Source organism: Salarias fasciatus (assembly GCF_902148845.1).
Source record: "Salarias fasciatus chromosome 23 unlocalized genomic scaffold, fSalaFa1.1 super_scaffold_20, whole genome shotgun sequence".
Taxonomy (NCBI): domain Eukaryota; kingdom Metazoa; phylum Chordata; class Actinopteri; order Blenniiformes; family Blenniidae; genus Salarias; species Salarias fasciatus.
Window position 1 is genome coordinate 8,253,378 of NW_021941230.1, and position 13,481 is coordinate 8,266,858.

The 13,481-nt window shown below is 51.8% G+C and overlaps 1 protein-coding gene across 1 annotated transcript in view; it reads right to left on the reverse strand.

Moving 5' to 3' along the window:
* Nucleotides 1-13,481, reverse strand: part of agap1 (ArfGAP with GTPase domain, ankyrin repeat and PH domain 1) — a 62,434-nt gene that overhangs the window by 6,124 nt on the left and 42,829 nt on the right. Inside the window, 5 exon segments of the mRNA XM_030086000.1 lie at nucleotides 6,971-7,163; nucleotides 7,166-7,192; nucleotides 7,352-7,390; nucleotides 7,393-7,441; nucleotides 8,073-8,227. Coding sequence (XP_029941860.1) covers nucleotides 6,971-7,163; nucleotides 7,166-7,192; nucleotides 7,352-7,390; nucleotides 7,393-7,441; nucleotides 8,073-8,227 — 463 coding nt within the window.

Here is a 13,481-nt window from a genome sequence, read left to right on the forward strand (position 1 = left end):
TGTCTCTGTAGATATAAAACAATTATCCCGATATTGCTAAAGAAAACCCACACCTGAATTAGAAACTCAAACTCTGCAATTTTAAACTGTTTGATTCATAAGATGTGTTACGGAGAGATCTTTACATGTGTGCGCTTTCAATCCCCCTGCATCACCTTAATATCTTCACAATTTTTGTGTCAAATGCGTTTATTTGAATCATTTATTGGTGTCTGAACCGCGACTCATAAATCGCCTCGCATCACCTTTAAGGGACTGCGAGGAGCGTCGACGGAAACCTGCACGGGAGAAGAAGAGAAATGAGACCGGGCCGGCGGAGGCTTTTGTCCGGGCGGCGGAGAGAGGGAGGTCGGAGGGGGAGGAGGCTGATGGATGGAAAAATGCCCTCCCCTCGTGGTCTCTCAAGTGAGTAATAGAGGCCGAAATTTCATTTTGCAAGTGGCTGATTTAATGATCCAAAGGGTAATTAATGGCCTGATTATCTTAATGTTAAATATGGCCAGCAGCAATTACGCTGACCTCCTGTCTGTCAAGGTCTGGCCCCCCACTCTCGCCTTCCAATTAGGTTCTGTTTGGAGGTTTGGCAGCAGGAAGGGGGGGGGGGAGGATGGAGGAGGACGGAGGAGCAGAAAAAACAAAGAGGAGAAAGCAAGAAAATGTGAAAATGAGGCGGGTTAATCCCCTGGACTCGGCGGAGGGAGGGGTTATGTTGGGAGACGTGGCGTCTCACCTCTGTGTGGGTGAGATATGTGACAGGCCGACCCCGCCGTCTCCAGCTGTTGTCATCATCTCTTTATCCTCCCCCCCCCCGCCGCCGCCGCCGCCCACAGCGGCGGCCGGTCCAGCTCTCATTAACATCAGCCACACAGTTGCGGCGAGGACTGTTGTCGGGCCGCAGCGCGCCGGCTCTCAGATACTTGTTGACGTGCGTCGCTCGCAGTGGCGAAGGAAGAGGACGGCGCCGCGGAGCTGGGGGGGGGGGGGGGGGGGGTGAAGGAACACCGACCGTGCCAGCTCTGCGGCGCCAGAGGGAATCCCGTTTCGATACGAACCACAAAAAGACTCAGCCGTCCTCTAAACGTTCCCATTAACCCCTCGGTCGCCCGCGGTCGGCCGTCATCACCTCAGCTGGCGAGCTCGCCCGCCGCCGCGCCCCAGCTGATGCCAGCGCTGAAGGGCCTGCTAAGTTTGGGCTCGCTGCCCACCGTAGAGCCGCCCCCCCCCACCCCCAAACCCCCACAGGGGGCTCGAACACTGCTGCACTGCTAAAACGCCACGACCTCATCGAGTAGCCGCTTCACAGGACATAACAAAACCTACATGAAAAACATGCGAAGCCACCATAACAACATGGGAATTATTTTCAAAAAGTGTCCATAAAGACTTGAATAATATACAATAAGCGAATAAATCGACTAAACTATGAACAAATTTCCCAAAAATGACTGAAAAATCACAAAACAAAGACACAACATGCGACCAAGTTGACAAAAAGACACGCATCGTTCACAAAAAGAAGAAAACTGACCGCAGGAAGATGCAAAACTAACAAAGTCGAACGCAGTGAGTCAAGGATCAAGCTGCAGGTTGACGGTTTGGACAAGACACTCATGAACTCCTGGGATTCTTCAAGCTAACGCGATTGTTGTGTCCTCAGCAGTGTTTCCTCCAATGATCATCAGACAGTTTTTACCTCTTTCCTGTTAATTCTCTTTGACTCCTCACTTATTTTTAGAAGCCCGTGTGTTTTTTTGTTGGTTTTTTTTTGCAGCGTGGCCTCGCTCGCCGGCTCTTCGGCGCCGTGGCTCATTGTTTTAATTACACGTCGCGCCGCACATCGACACCAGCACCCAAAGGCCCCCGCTCGGGCCCGGGCCGCGGACAGCGAGTGACAGCGCGGCTAATCCCACCTCCTGGCCACTGGTGTGGCGAGGCGGTTGGAGGCCATGTGCCTCCGTCTCCCGTGTCCCCCCCCCCCCCCCCCCCCCCCCCCCGTCCGCCTCCATGATGCCAAACACTGACCTTTGTCAGGCTGTCGCAGGAGGTCAGCGTCTCCGCCCGCTCGTGTTTAAGCACGCTCTCTGCTCACACTATGGGCGGCGGCGTGCTGCAGGTAGCGCCGCCGCCGCCGCCACACCTTAATAAGACAGCAGAAAAATGAGCGGGAACGAGGTCGGCTAACGGATGGCGGCGCCGGGGCGATGTATCGCCGCACACTTAACAGCGGGCCCCACATGACGAATGCACGGCGGGTAATAATTCAGCAGCAGGTCTGTCTGCGCGGGGCGCCGGGAGAGGCGCCAGAATCAGGCCCTTTATGGGAACAGATTAGTCTTGTTCCCCCCCACCCCCCCTCGGAAAAGGCCAGCGCTAACAGATTTAAAATTAGACCGGGGGCTTTTAATCTGGGCCGGGGTGCAGGTGCGGCAGGCGCCCCGACACGGCGGCGCGATTGGACTCAGGGGACCAGATGGGGCGACCGGGACAAGGGAGCGGGGGGCCCCACATCACAAGATAATTGCCCCCCAGGGTCAAAGTGGGGAAGGGGGGGGAGGAGGAGGCGGCGGCGGCGCTGCCTTGTACCCCCATAAAACCCAAAGTGAAATGAGTCGCAGACCCGACCGGCTGCCTGATCACAGACCGGACGGATGTTCCCCTGATTCATCCCGCGGGTTCTCTTTGCCCTCGCTCGGGTCTCAGAGGCGCTCGCAAAGGTCTCATCAACCTCACGTCAGGCCCGAACCTCTGACTTCTGACCTGCATTTGCAGCCGATTGGCGTCGAGTTTCCAAAGATCCTCACTTTATCGCTGTTTAAATGTCTTTATGTGGGAATTTTACATCTTTTTTTTTGGAGTCAGAATCAATTTCTGCCTTCTGCAATAGGCTTTGGGTTGTTTTTTTTTCATGTTTTTAACAGTACTTTTGTGGACTTGATGCATTGCTTCGTTGTGGTTTTACATCCGTTTTTGCTTGATGTGATCACTGAGGCGATCAGAGGTTTCTCCCGTTTATAATGCAAAGAAAGCTTTATAGGATCAAGAATGTGTCAACGTCATAATTATCATATTTAATTTCTCCAGACAAAAAACAAGTGAAGGCATGTTTGAATTTCAAGTAGGACTTGATCTATTTCGGTGCACCCTTGATTTAATTCTGTGGTTTTACTTTGATGGTTGTTCACAACAGGATGCCTAAATGTGTTTTTTTTTTTTTTAAGTTGACAGATTACTGAAACGTATTCTGATTCGACCCAACAGAAATGAACTCCTTCCGGAAGAAAGACGAAAAACCCAAGTGCAGAAGTTTAAATTTCACTCTCAGAGAAGCAATGAAGGCTGAGAAGGAGGCATCGACTCAAGAGCTGAGGCTGAATTTAAAAAAAAAAAAAAAAAAAAAAAAAAAAAAAAGGAAAAAAGGAGAATCAAACTGCACTCGGTGAATTTAACATTAACATCTCGGTCTGAAGCAAATGTCATCACAGTTTGTGTAAATAAGCGCGTTTCTCCCACGAGATGCGGCTGCATGTGTGCGGCCGTGCGCCGGCGGTTAACTCTGCGATCCCGGCCCGCCATCGTCTCCCCTCCATTATCTGCAGCCGGCCCCACGGCCTGCATGTTAAACAGCAGTCTCCTGACAGGCAAACGCTGAAAAATAATTGGCCCCTACATCCTAATTCATCTGTAAAAGGGAGGCCTTGATTAAATTAGTCCTAATAGACATTATTTTGTACATGACTGCCTCGCCGCTGCCCGTAACCGCGTCCCCCAGCTCGCCTAACAAGCCCTCCAATTTACTATTGACATTAAGCCGGCTGACACGAGCCAATCACCGGGCCATTCATCGTTTGTCATCGCGGCGAGGTTATGCTAATGCGGGCTAAAAGCACAAACTAAATGCACATTCTTTATGCCTGAGTCATCAGATTAACCTCGCCGCTCCTCTCCCCTCCCTACTTTTAATAATGAAGAAATAAATAACGTGACTCCGGCCGGCCGTCCGTCCTCTCGCCGGCTCGCCGTGAGCCAGCGGGGGCCGCTCGGCTCCCCGAGCAGAAACGAGCCCCCCGCCTCCACCCCCTCGTCCCGACCGTCGGCTAATTGGCTCAGTAGGCAAATTGCTCATAGAATAAAGAAAAGGGAGAAGGGGGGGGGGGGAGTAAAAACTCGACGACAGAGTTCTCCTCCGTAATGTGTTTGGATTGAATGGGTTCACGGCGAGCCGCGGCCGGGCTGGTAAACAATCGAAGCCACAAAGAGACACTTGAGAAGATTTCCTTGGCTCATTGTTTTGGTGAGCAAACGCGATTAAGTCCATACGGGTAATGGCTTGGATGTGAGAGCTCAAATTAGAAAAAAGACAAAGGATTCGGTTTCGTTTCAGATCCAAATCTGAAAGACTTGACGATCATTTCTGAAACGTCGAAATGAGACAATTAATTAACTGGATTCGAAGGTCCTTTAAACCGCCGCAAATCGAGGGATCAGACGGGCTTCTTTCATGTTTACGCTCATGTCTTCATGAAAACGTGATGTGTTGTGAAAAGACAGAGGTAAACCGGTCCACAAAATGTTCCAAGTTGAACATACGACACACAAGATGAGTGAAAGTAAAAGAAAGTTGAGGTGTTCCACCAGGATCAATGCTGGTTCCACTCCAGTTGACACAACATTCACTAACATTAAAAAATCCAGAGGTCAACCCAAGTTTTATCCTTTTCAAAATGTGTTTTTATGCAGATGACACCGTCTTCTCTCATGCAACTTTTATTTTCTGACTCCCTCAAACCTCCTCTTCAACAAACGGAACGAACCAAACCAGTCTTCCCTGACGTGTCGCCATTTCTTGCGTGTTGTGTGCTGCTTGTCGGACGCGCGGCAGAGTTGATTTGTAATTTAAGGGGCGCAGCGAGCAGCGGGCGAATATAACCTCACTGACATCTACATATCATTTCATAGACCTTGTCTGGCACTCCATAAAGCTGTCGTAAAAAGCTCCACGCCTTCCTCACGCCGCGCCTCGGCGCATGTATGAATGGGACGGACGCACGGGAAGCAGAAAGGTAAAAGAAGCTCAAGCAGATAGGAGAAGGGTTTGATTTCTGAAACGTGGAGAGCCGTAAAAATGATCTTAAATCAAACCCCTCCTGCAAAATGAAAGAAAAATGCCGGGAAAGTGATGCATTTATGAACATTGTCGGAGGAAAAAACTGAATCGTGACATAACTCCTACTTAAATCAGACAGGTTTTTCACTTAAAGTTAGAAAAAGGTCATATATTTTAATCTGTGGCCTTTAATTGAGATACAATGTAAGTGAATAGATGACTTTTCAACCCTAAAACTAATGTGGGTGTGTCTCCAGGCTTGCCTCAAACATATCAAGAGCTTTCAACAACTGCATTTCCATAATGTTAACGCTCGGATTTGACATAATTCATGGCAAATCGAGCTCAAGAAGGAGATACGAAACTACAAAAACAGAGAAAAAAATATAACAGAAAAGTATGAACCATGAAAGATTAATAGAAATCGCTCCAACACAATTAAGAAAACATACAAAAACTAAAAGGAAGAAGGTCCCTTGAAGATGCAGAAAGCAGTGACACACAGAGACAAAACAACTGCAAAGAGATGCGCAAGCACAACAAAACCAAACAGTGCTAAAATTGGACATGAAGTAAATCCTTCCCGGCGTGTAACATGAAACGCTTTATGCTCTTTTACTTACTGGTGAACTTTGCGTAACCTGGCTTTTTATCGAGTCTGACAAACAAAACTGAGGGACAAACGATCCCGCGGCGCCGCGAAGCTGATGGAGTGTGGAGGCAAGAGATACACGTTTGAAAAAGAGAAAGCGGCGATTTATGGGAAGAGAGGCAGTCAGACAGCCGGCCACTTAAGGAATGGACTGATAAATACTATCGACAGGGCAGAGGGACGGGGGGGCGAGGGGGGGGGATGCAGCTGCAGCGGAGCGTCGCGGGTTAATTGAGATAATATTGACCTCCTTCTCTAATCTCTTCGGGGGGGGAAACATGGCGTCCGATTCATAAATAAATAGGAACATGAGCAACAATAAAAGCATTAGCGCTGTGACGGAGGAGGGCTAATGGCACGTCGATACACACAGATCGCTCGGTGTGTGTGTGTGGTGTGTGTGTGTGTTGTGTGTGTGGTGTGTGTGTGTTTGCCGGCCGCTGAACGCCCGGCTGAACAGGCTGCAGCAGCGTTAGGGTATGAATTCAAACCAATCCAAGAAAGACCAGCGAACGAGAAAGAGAAACAAATGAAAAGATTCCAGACAAGATGTAGATGCAGATCTGAGACTCGGTGGAAGGTCGCGCGTATGTTCTATTCTTGGTTGTGTTTCTGTGCACGTCAGGTTAAAGTGTGTGTGTGTGTGTGTGTGAGTGTGAGAGAGAGCGCGTGCGTGTTGGTGGGGTGGCGGGGGGAGTAATTATAAGGTGCTTCTGTTGACTAATGAGCGTTGGGGGGGTGGGGGGGGGGGGGGGGGGGTGAGTGCAGGGGGGAGGACAGGGAAGTCGATCTTTATGCGGATGGCAGTCAGCTCTAATTTGTTATGATGGCTGCTGGCTTCCCAGAGCTGCAGCGGCCGATAATTACACACACACACACACACACGCACACACTGAAGTTCAGCGATTTGTTACTATTCCCTGTAGTCTACAAGACAACACACACACAGAAACGGTGTTTGTGGGCATTGGTGTCAATATCCAGCTCATCTGCAGCGACGGCGCGGCACACTGCCCCCTGTCTGCGGCCAACAGCATTGCCCAAGGGAACAACCCCATACCGCCTTTCAATTAGAATTAATCTACTGTTTTTACCCAGTTTAACTGAATTTGACTAAATTTTACACTGAGTTGAAAAAGTAATACTAGAATTCATGGCGGTGACATTTGAAAGAGAGAGAGTTGTGTTGTTGGAATCCCGGCCGGGTGTCCTACCTGCTGGCGTCCGGCGCCGGTTTGGGGCGTCCCTGAGTGTTGGCCTCCCACACGCCGTTGGCCAGCTCGTTGCCGATGGCCGACATGACCTTGATGAGCTCCAGCGGCCACTCGTCCAGGTCCAGGGAGCGGACCCGGGACAGGTGCGTGCCCAGGTTCCTGTGGATGCCCGAGCACTCGATGCAGATCAGGGCCCGAGGTTCAGACTGGCCCAGTCCGGGTCTGCGGGACCGGTTCAGGTGGCAGAAACACAAAAAAAAAAAACATGGCTGGAGGTTACAGAATACAGATAATACTAGGTCAAATCATTCCGCTTCCATGCTGTTCTTGTCTTTGTTTGATATATTCATAAAAGAAGCTATGATGAAGGTTTAAACTCACTCTGAGCTTCACAGTCGGCACACGCGCCCGTTCCTCGATGCTTCGGATCGACTGCAGAGCCATGGCCTCCGTCTGGCTGGTCAAGCGAGACTAAACAAGAAAAAAAAAAAAAAACACAAAGGAAGCTTCTTAAAACAACGGGGAAAGCTGGATAGTCAGAGATTAGCGCCGGTGTCCCTCAGACTCTGTTCTGGGTCCCCATTTTATTTAAAGAATAACCCAAACGTAGCAAGAACACCCTATACATGTTTACCTTGTAGAAGCTTAACTCTTTGGATTCGACTAATCCGTGTTTTTTTTTCCTTCTTCTGTCAGCGTTTAGCCTGCATTCATCCGTTGGCCTCTCAGATATTCCTCCCAAATCCTCATTAAAGCTCAGGCTAAGCGGGCGGAGGCGAGTCGGAACATCGCAGCAAACAAATGGAACCAGGGAAAGGCGGGTGGATGGCATTGCTTTGTTTTTTTTTTTGTTTGTTTTTTTGTAATTCATGGGTGGGAGGGGGGGGCAATAAAATGCTGGAAGCCCGAGGCGTAAACACGGCGGTCGCAGGCTGAGACGGCGACGCCTGCTGCAGCTGGGAAATGGCAGCAGCGGGGCTCGGTGCGAGCTACAGTAATTGGCATTTTGTAATTACGGGGAGCGGAGGAGCCGCGTTAAATAAAAGCTGACTTCACTTGTACGGTTTGGGGCCCTGACGTGATCCGCCGCGGACGGCCTCACCTTGTTCTTGCTGCTCTCGCAGGACTGCAGGCTGGCCAGGATCTGGCTCTCGATGACCTGGACCCAGGCGTCCCTCTCTTCGTACGAGGTGGCTTCGAAGTGCCACGTCTGGCCCGTCAGCGACACGATGGTGAACTCGAAGTTCTCCTCTTGCTCTGTCGGGGGAGAAAACAGCAGACGCTCAGCGCCCAAACTCTCGTGGCGGTCGGGAAACGAGCCGCGGCGGGGGAATCGAAACGTCCACGAGTCACCTGTTCTCCTGACCCACGTGACCCCGACCCCTGAAGCCAGGATGTCACCCGAATTACGCCCCTCCCCCCGCCCCGAGGGAGAGGTCGGCCGTTACAATCAAGGCTCACATGTGGATCTGCCTCCGGGGTCAATGAGATGATCAGGAGTCAATTAGGGCCGACCGAGGAGGACGAGGGGGACACTGCGGCAGCGCGATGCGGTTCTCAGCAGCCGATTGGCTGAATGGAGACGTGATTTCTGAATCTACGATCCAACGACAGGGAGATTTCTTCACAATGAAGCTGTGTGAACTCTGAGAAGAGCCACAGCGGGTTATTGTCGTCCTGCTGCGGGTGGCGGGACACATTTGGAAGCCGTTAACGGGGGATAGGAAGTGGAGGTGGAGCAGATCGTCACCAGATCCCATACAGGCAGCTTCTGTTTACAATTAGTCCTGGTTGTGGGGGAGGGGGGCACCGGGGTTAATCACTCCACCAAGGGACGGCCTCCAGCTCTAATGACAGCTCCCAGGATTCCCGTTTCTGTGAGGCTCGCGGATCCAGAAGAGAGCCGGACCGGGATCGACGCGGCCGCTCTGCGTAAAAGACGAGCGGTTTAATCAGAGGGGAGCGCGGTCACGGCCGACCATTCGCTCGCCGCCCCCCCCCCTCCCACCTCCGCTCCGGTCATTTGGCTAATTGGGAGCGTCTCAGAGCAGCGGAGCTGAAGGCCGCCTCCGGCCGGACTCCGGATAATCAATGGCCCCGTCCGAGGGGGAGGAGGACGGGAGGTGAGGACGGAGGATGAGCCCCCGGGGCCGGCCAGGAGAGAGAGAGAGAGAAGAGAGGAGAGAGAGGAGAGAGAGAGAGATCGAAAACACCTCCGCTGTCCAAAGTTTCTTCAGCTGAAGGACAGCGGAGGATCGTTTTCATCTGCGGGCCGCTGCGGGGCTGCAGTCTGATGAGAGCGGCTTCATTAGGAGTGCTGTTTACGAGGCGGCTGAAGGTTACAGCGCCTCTCGCTCTGCAGGAAGGAGTTTCACAGCAGAACCAGGAACGGTTTGCAGAAAGAAAACAAGGAGAGAGTCCCGATGGCGCCTCACAAAGTCAAACATCCGCTGCAAACGTGAAAATCGGCACCAAAACAGACACTCGCGTCTTCTCACATCTTGAGATATCAGGCCGAAGGTTTTTTTATTCATAGCGAACAACACCGAACTTCACAAAACTCACAACAGATAGACCAACAGTAAACTAAAAATGGATGAAAAACTGAAAATGAAAAGTAATTCAGTAAAAATATTAAATAAAATCTAAACTGTAAGTTAAAAAAAAATGTATAAAAAACATAAAATAAATCTGATATGTTCATGAAATCTACTTTAAAAGACACAGCTGTGGACTTCAGAGTGAGTGACGTCGCGTCTTCAGTCTGATTATTAAACCGGACGGTGCGTTTCGGCGGCTCCTCAGTCTCCAACCCCGGGCCCACCCATCACGGCTGGAGCCCCGCAGGGTCACAAACTGGGATCCCATCATAATTAAATTCCCATGATTCTCTGTTTTCAAGGGGAGGAGCAGGGAGAGGGGTGGGGTGGGGGTGGGAGCGTTTGACAATTACAGAAACCAACAATCCAGAAAGGGCCGGCCTCTCCCAAATGAAACGCTGGACGTAAACGCTGCTGCGCGCTGATGAAGGACCGCCGCTCTGGAAACCTCACCGGGGGAGCCAAGGCAGGGCTGCCACCTTCTCGCAAAGTTGCATTTTCACCTGAAAACGTTGCGTAAACGGGGTCTAAATGTTGAGCGCCGCTCGTTCCCAGCCTTTTCTCTCATGCAGCGAGCTAAACGTATGCACAGGTGTGTGTGTGTGTGTGTGTGTGTTGGGGGGGGGGGGGTGTCTGAATCCACACACAAACACACAGGCGCCCGAGTCGAACTGGTAATTACCGCCGCCGCTTTCGGCTACTGTGGGTGACATTCGCGCGCGGAGAGAAGGTGGGTTGCGGAGGCAATTTGTGAACTCTGACACCGGCAACCTTTAGCGGCAGAAACAGAACAAACCAAATATACAGCATTTACAAGACGGGGAGGGGTGGTGGGGGGCGTTGGGGGGCACGGCGTGCATACGAGCCGATCATTCGGGGGGGGGGGGGGGGGGGGGGGTGCGAGGTGTCGAGCCGGCCCGGCGGGAGGTGCAATGAGAGGGGAGGCGTGAGGGAGACAAAAGGGGGCCTCAGGAAACACAAATTAAAAGCCTTAAATGTCACCGCACACAGTATTGCTTTGCGACACAGGTCATTACTCCCTATATTATTCGCAGCCTTTTACAACATTAATAACCTGGAAAATATCGCAGCCGATTGTTCTGAAGTCTCTCTGCAAGGGAGAAACACTCGGCCGGGGGTTTTGTAGAGGGGGGGGGGGGGGGGTTGGGGTTCGACCACACAGGAAGGACACCAGCACGTCACACAGCACATGCTTCCGGGGGCAAGGTGTGTTTGTTCGGTTGCACCCTCACAGGTGGGGCGAGGCGGGAGGGGGGAGGGGGGGGCGGAGAGGACAGTTCAGAGCACAGGAGTGAAGGTCCGTCTCCACCGGGAAAACACAGAGTGCCACACCGAGTCAACAGAGATTTGGTGATCTGCCCTCCGACGGCTCGGAAATGGATTTGAACTGCGAGGGGAACACTCGTCCAGCACTTCCTAAACCTGCATTTGTTCGGGTTTACTGACAATTTAAACCTGTAATATTGCGTACCCTCTCCATGGTCAGTTGCTGCCGGTCTGTGCCCCGACTGGTTGACTGCTCTTATTGGTCAGCGTGTTTTCATTGACGGATTAATCTGCGTTCGGTCAGTTGTCCTTCTGGAAGCTCACTGGCGGTGGTTCTGCTCTGCTTGGACATTTAAAGGGTCGGTGAAGCGGCTTGAATCAGTGGGTTGGATTTGCCGTCACCAAATCACTGAACTGGGTGACGGGGGGGGGTGGGGGGTGGGTGGGTGCAACGGCGGGCGCCTCGGTCCGTCCCGACACACCGGCTCCAGCTTTTTACCTTCGGAGTTGTGCAGACTGTTGGCGTAAATGCTGCGAAGGCTACCGACGCGGTTTAGTTTCCACGCTCTACGTTTGGCTGAGAAAGAAGAAGAGGAGGATGAGGAGGAGGACGACAGAACAAAAGGGGAGGAGGGGACAGAACCCAGCGGTCAAACCGGACAGACGGAGAGAAAGAGGGAGAGGGAGAGAGAGAGAGAGATAGGCGTCAAAAATGGCAGCGAGAAGGCGGGGTGGGGGCGGGGCTTGGTGCTGAAGTGGGAGGGGCTAATGAGTCAAATAAAAATCTGAATTGTGAAACAGGAAAAAAAAATTCAACACTAAAAAGATTTGATGCGAGAAGTTGAGATTTTTTTTACTTGTATGAATAATTTTAATCATGATTCATCAATGCTTCATTCCAACTTATTTATTTAAATAAACAATTCTTAATATCTGTTTTGACAAAGTATCACCAAACTAACTGAAATGAACATTTGAAAGCATTAAAGCGACTCTGCGGCTCCGACTCTCTCAGCTGGAGCTTCCGTGACCTTTGACCTGAGCTCAGTCGTGAACAGCGGACCCTGCCTGATATTATTCTCTTCCCCCCGCGGCTACGGCGAGCATTTACCGCCACGAAAAACCAACATTTGCAGAGGAATGAAATACGGCTTTAAATGTTACTCTGCTTGTTTCCCCCCTCGATCGGAGAGCGAGCGGAAATAATTCAGGGTCGCGTTAGAAAGGTCGCGGAGTGCAGCTGGGAAATGCGATTCAGGAGCTGGATCGAGGGGCTTTCTGTGTGTGTGTGTGTGTGTGTGTGTGTGGTGTTTCTCACCAAACATGAGAATACGGAGAGGCTTTGAGGTGTCAAAACAACAGTTTGATAGGTTTTGGTGTCTTTTGTTGAAGCAGATTATCAAAGCCGGGCCATGATGCGTTCAGGGAGCGTGGGTCAGCCGAGTTCCGGGTGAAGTACTGAGCATCGAGTGCAAAACGAGCCTTAAAAAACACACTGAAACGGACTGAATGGCTTGTTGCTTGCAGCGTGGGCGCATCCTGGGACCACCTGGACTCCGGGCCACAGTCGGCGTCTTTGTGTCCACCTGTTTGACCCCGGATGACCCCCCCCCGCGGACGCCATGATTAACCCCGACTACGGAGGAATGCCCGACGGCTGCAGGTGCACCGAGCACAAAGCCGGTTTCATTTTTTTTTTACACAGTTTACAGAAATAGGAACATGTTTACTGAGAGGTACAACTTGAGACAACTTGGACGGACGAACGTTTAATCCTCTTCATTAAATATCTTCGGGGCACATACGCAAACACAGACACGCACACACACTCGTCAACTCGGTTGACAAATCAAAGCGGTGACCGGAGGAACTCCAGGAATGTGGGCGGGGGTCCTGTGGTCACCTGCAGGGGGGGTGGGGGGGGGGGCAGGTCTACTTTCAAAGCTCCGGGCAACTAAAGAGGAGCCACCTGAGCAGAACGGGGCTCTGATCAGCTTCCTCACACAGGTGTGTGTGCCGTCAGAGGCCAGGTTGTTGCCTTCACAAGCGACAGCAAAAGAGTTTGAAAAAAATCTGTATTGAATTATATTATTCCGTTTTTTTTTTGTTTTTTTTTTTTAATCGTGTTACTGAAAATACAGATTCAAGTGAAACGAACGAGAACGCGACAGCGTCTCCGGAAAGTTGCTCCACCTGACAGTCCGGTCACACAGAGTTAAAGTGAAAGGCCGTCTCGGGCGGCGGGCGGTCGCTTCCACCTGCTGAGCTCCTGTCCTGAACACACCCCGCTCCAGAGGGAGATGGACGGAGACAGCGCAGGTTTCCATGGCAACGGACCCCCGGGAACCAGGAGAGGCTGAATGAGTTAAACCCCGAAACAACCTGAAGAGGGCGCTCGGCGCCATTCACACTGTGTGTGTGTGTGTGTGTGTGTGTGTGTATGTGTATGTGTGTGTAGGCACCGTGCGGTCCTACCTGGGGCAGCTCGGCGCCAGCGGGGGGCGGTTCCCCCTCATGAATTACGGCGGACCCGGCTCTGACACGGAGATCTTTCACCGGGCCGCCCGGCGTGACAGGCGGCGAGCCGGGCGGAGCGGCCGAGCGCCACTCGCTCGCTCGCTCGC